Source organism: Rhododendron vialii, chromosome 5a (genome assembly GCF_030253575.1).
Source record: "Rhododendron vialii isolate Sample 1 chromosome 5a, ASM3025357v1".
Lineage (NCBI taxonomy): Eukaryota > Viridiplantae > Streptophyta > Magnoliopsida > Ericales > Ericaceae > Rhododendron > Rhododendron vialii.
The window spans coordinates 42,240,657-42,245,520 of NC_080561.1; the positions used below are offsets into that span (position 1 = coordinate 42,240,657).

At 37.2% G+C, this 4,864-nt stretch overlaps 1 protein-coding gene across 1 annotated transcript; it reads left to right on the plus strand.

Moving 5' to 3' along the window:
* The first annotated feature begins 386 nt into the window (after window positions 1–386).
* LOC131326125 (protein LURP-one-related 15-like) lies at window positions 387–3,238 on the plus strand. Its single transcript, XM_058358732.1, has 3 exons — window positions 387–713; window positions 2,354–2,581; window positions 2,821–3,238. The coding sequence occupies exons 1-3, from the start codon at window positions 468–470 to the stop codon at window positions 2,944–2,946; spliced, it is 600 nt and encodes a 199-aa protein (XP_058214715.1). The 5' UTR covers window positions 387–467; the 3' UTR covers window positions 2,947–3,238.
* The last annotated feature ends 1,626 nt before the right edge of the window (window positions 3,239–4,864 follow it).

Consider the following 4,864-nt stretch of genomic DNA (forward strand, 5'->3'; position numbering starts at 1 on the left):
CGAGCGGGCACCACATGATACCCACCCGGTATTGAAAATTTTTCCGTGATGAATGACAATGAACCCCAAAGTGATTGGCCAAGTTGTCTAAGTTTTGAAATTTAGGAATTTGCTCCCTTTTAAGATCTCAAGTTCGAAACTTCCTAGGTGCTATCAACTCCATCAGGCCAGTCCGTACAAAGCTCTGCTTCGGCTTTAACTAGCTCCCCGCAAGCGGACGATAAAATTGAGCCGTCCAAGCAAGCAAGATTAGTCAATAGACGAATATGCCAGGCAAGACACCTGATTTATCAGGAAAAAAAAAAGAGAGGACATTATTTGACTATGACTCTGTCTTCGGTAATGATCATGACAATATCAACGTGTGTGTATATATATATAGAGAGAGAGAGAGAGACACGGGGCTCAATGGAACAAAGACCCTGTGCTGTGACCATTCCAGCAAAAATCCTGAGTATCTGAAATCAATGGCACAATCAAGCTACCTGCCTTCAGTTCACCCAGTGGCAATCATCAGCCCACAGTTCTGTGCTCCTTACCCAGTAGACCTAACAATCGCCAGCAAACTCCTCACCATAACCAAGGGCGACTTCACCGCCACCGATGTCAACGGCAATGTCATGTTCAGGATCAAAGGCAGGTTCTTCACCCTCCACGGTCGTCACATCTTGCTCGACGCCGCCGGAAACCCCATGCTCACTCTCCAACATAAGGTGGATTCTTTTGACCCATTTTGTTTTTCAAAAATTCTTCCCACACCGATGTTCGGACGCAAATTGGGACAAGGATGTGGTCATGACTGCCGTTTTGATGTGTGTGAATTTCATGTGCATTTAATGTCTCGGCATATTTGTTTTGGATGAGTGTCTGGATGTTTGTGTCAGTAGCGACGTTTTCTCACTTCGCAAGGAAAAGGAAAATTTTCTGAGAATACATAAATCATAAGACTCCAAGAGTGACAAGGTCATGGGCAGCTTTTTACTAGTAATTGATCAGAGGGTTCAAGTGAATCTCTTGCTAGCTTGGGTTCAAAAATTGCACTAAATTTTTGTAATGTTTTCAATATAATTCGGTTTCTTTTTGTTATTGTTTGCACTGGATCAATATAAGTGAAAATCTATTTAAATTTGTGAGTAAATAGATATTATTTCAATAAACAAAAGCATCCCATTATATCAAACAAGAAAGAACATCCGTACTTAGATATTAGGGCAAAGTCCACTTTCACCCCCTGTGGTTATCGTCATGTGCGGATACCCTCCTCATGGTTCAAAACTGAGCACATAACCTACCTGTGGTTTTGAAAATGTGCGGATAGACCCCCTGCGGTCATATTTTTCATCCATATTAATGGACACAACATTAAAAGACCGATATACCCTCGTCATGTCTCTTGATTCTTCTTCTTTTTTAAATATAACCACACCATCCCCTATACCAAAAATTGAATACAAACCGTTGATATTGTAAATTTTGACGAGTACTACATCTATGCCAAAATTCAAGTCAATCAAAAAAATGAAAAACTCATAGTCGAATCGGTTTTGTTATGAAATTAAAATTTCAGTTTTGAATTTACTAAAAATTAGATCACTGGGTTATTGATGCCTGATCGAGATGATTTTTGTAAAGAGATACTCTATTTTTTATTTAATACATTATGAATGACTCAGATTACATTCTAGAGGCGTATGAGATACACCTCCGTTAATATGGATGAAAAACATGACGGCATGGAGTCTATCCGCACATTTTCAAAACCATAGGTAGGCTATGTGCTTAGTTTTAAACCATGAGGGGGGTATTCTTATATGGTGATAACCACAGGAGGTAAAAGTGGACTTTGCCCAAGATATTACCGTATGGCAACAAAAGATAAATCGGCTCAAATTTTTTTAATCAAATAAAAACTTTATTTAAGATAGAGTTTTGCATTGTCAAATTTTATTTACAATTTTGTCACTATTGAACTGAATTTCTAGAGCCGCCCTGGACATGGTCAGGGATTTGCAAAATGAAAATTATAGTTTTTGATTGCCCTTGAAATTGGAAGAGGCCATGAGCCCTTTCTACGGGCCCTTAGGATGGTATCAAACGAAGAGGGGAAAAAAGGACAATCGTTTCTCACCAAATCTCGCCAAAGTTATGAGATTTACTAATAAACAAAATAGAAAACCAAAGATTTTCTCTCTTTTTTTCATCTTTTTTTTTTTTCCCACCCTTCCTCATTACCCAAATGGCTCTTAATTAAGGTCTTCCACTTAGAAGGTCGTTGTGATTGATTATTTTTCAAATGGGTTTGACCCAATTGATTGATTAATTGATTAGTGCTGATCGAAATGGAAATTTTCAGATATTGACTGCACATAAGAGGTGGCAAGTGTTCAGGGGAGATACCACAGATGAAAAAGATCTGCTCTTCAGTGTTAAGAAGTCTTCTTTGATCCAATTCAAGACACAGTTAGATGTGTTCTTGGCAGGAAACACAAATGAAGATGTGTGTGATTTCAAGATTAAAGGCAGCTGGGGCGACCGATCATGCACCATATATCTCGGAAATACTTTAACCATCATTGCTCAGGTAATTAATCAGATAAAACCCAGCTAAATAAAGCCCGGTTTGAGTTCACAAATTGTCAATTTTTTTTGGTTTAATTTTTAACCTCTCTGATTTGATTTGGTTTGCCACTTCGCGAACTATAATAGAGATTTTCGACGTAAAACCTAGGATATATGTTTAATTTGTAAGTATTGAATCATTCAGTATCCATATATATATGTCTGATAGGGATTTTTCTTGATGGGTTTTGCTTAATGCAGATGCATAAGAAGAACATTATTGGAAGAGATAAGTTTGCAGTGACTGTGTATCTGAACGTGGACTATGCGTTCATAGTTGCTCTTGTAGTGGTGCTTGAAGAGATCCATGATGAAAGGCACAGGTAGATCGGCCGGCCTTAGCCCCCTGACTCAAGATTCTCTGTACCAAAATTTGGGTATACCTATATTTCAAGTGATTTTCGACCACAAGATCGTGTTTTGAAATTTCGATTATGCAACCGAAAATCACTTGGTAGACGAGGACACCTGAATTTCGGTACGGAGGACTTTTGGTGTAGCCCCCTCCCTCTTGTGTTTGTATTAGTATTTGTACTTGAAACTCCTTATCAAAGTTTCCACGTGGTGGTATGGGCATGCTGGAAGATATTTTGTGATTTAATAAAATATCATTTGATTACTTTTATTACCATTTCATTGATCTTTGGAGTGTGGCCAATTGGTCCGTTGGAATTAATCATTCATGGACATGAATGCTGGCAAGTTACAATTAATTCAATTCTAACCCTTCAATCATTTCCAAAAATGCATTTCGGTCCATACTTTTTGAGCTTCAATACATATATTTTAATATTTAGAGCCTACGGGCGGTTTATTAGTTCATTCGAAAAGTTCTGGCGGCAGCAAAGCTTCCCGGAAGACCGTTAACATTACACAACTCGATCGGTGCAAACGAGGACGTATCTTCTTAAAAGAGTGCTTAATTTGCTTGTGCCTCGTTCCACAAAATTTTTCTCTTGATGCCTTAATATTTTACAGGAGTAGTTGTGTTGTTGCACTAACGGCTCTCTTTATTGAGTAGCGTGGTCATTTGAACACCCTCAAGCATAAATTTTATGTATAGGTGATTTATAGCCTACTTTAATTGAACACTTATGAACACCCACATCTCTTGGAATGCAATGGAAAAAGAAGAAAACTAAATTCAATTGGTCCGCTGAACAGATCGCCTCTCTCTCTCTCTCTCTCTCTCTCTCTCTCTCTCTCTCTCTCTCTCTCTCTCTCATTTTAGTATTATTTTTACGAAAAATCCATCTATTTAAACTGATAATTTTTTGTTCAGTTTTTGTTCATAATTTTTGAATCAAATGAATATAGTGAAACTAGCTAGTTATGTTGTGTTTTAAACTATATAGACCATCGACTTTAAATTCATAATTTTTTGAAGTACAAAAAAATCAGTCGAATACAATTGAAATTCTACATGTTTATACCTTTTTGGTGAAAATGTCTATATCAACACGTCCTTAAGATTTTTTGCCATGGGAAAATTGTCTAACTAATGCGTTCAGTTATTAACCCATACAAGAGCCCGATATTTTGATCCCACAAAGGGCCCCAAAATGTTGAGGGCCGACTTTGGGAGACAAAAAAATATAATGATTGAACTCATCCAGATGAAGGGTACTATACCCTCTTGCATATCTAGAATAAATGTCTTTGGAATATCCAGAGTGATTACGCAAAAAATAAACTTGATCGGACATCAGCATGGGTATCAAAAATTCGAATTTCGTTTTGTAAAATGGGCAATTTATCTTTATTATTATTGATAGAATCGGATCGTTCATTTTATAGACCAAAATTTAAATTTTGATATATCTATCGACTTCCAATCAATCTCTATCATGGTGCATCATGTATATATAGAAGTATCAAATTTTGAAATGCTGATGTCGTATTGTATGGATTGTGTTTGATCTCGTTGCTAATTGTCGAAACCGGTCGGACTGGCCGGTCGATTCGATTTTAAAACATTGACTCTTTCATTAACAATGACAATACCACATCATCAAAATCCGGCAATCCTGTAGCATTGCACGAACATCAGAAGTTGATATCACAATACACCATGCAGAAGTAATCAAGATCTTGCAATATATGCTGATGTCGTATTGGATTATGTTGGATCTCGTTGTTAATTCTGAACATTGTATATCGTTACTAGTTTATGAAGTGTGATGTGGATGGAAACAAGGCTGGATTGCTGTTTCGAAGGAAGAACCTTGTTCGGTTAAGGGGTTTA

Excerpts from the sequence above, each read along its gene's own strand:
- LOC131326125 (XM_058358732.1), top strand. The coding sequence starts at position 468 with ATGGCACAATCAAGCTACCTGCCTTCAGTTCACCCAGTGGCAATCATC. Across the intron at positions 714-2,353 it reads TGCTCACTCTCCAACATAAG|ATATTGACTGCACATAAGAG; the intron begins GTGGATTCTTTT and ends GGAAATTTTCAG. Across the intron at positions 2,582-2,820 it reads CTTTAACCATCATTGCTCAG|ATGCATAAGAAGAACATTAT; the intron begins GTAATTAATCAG and ends TGCTTAATGCAG.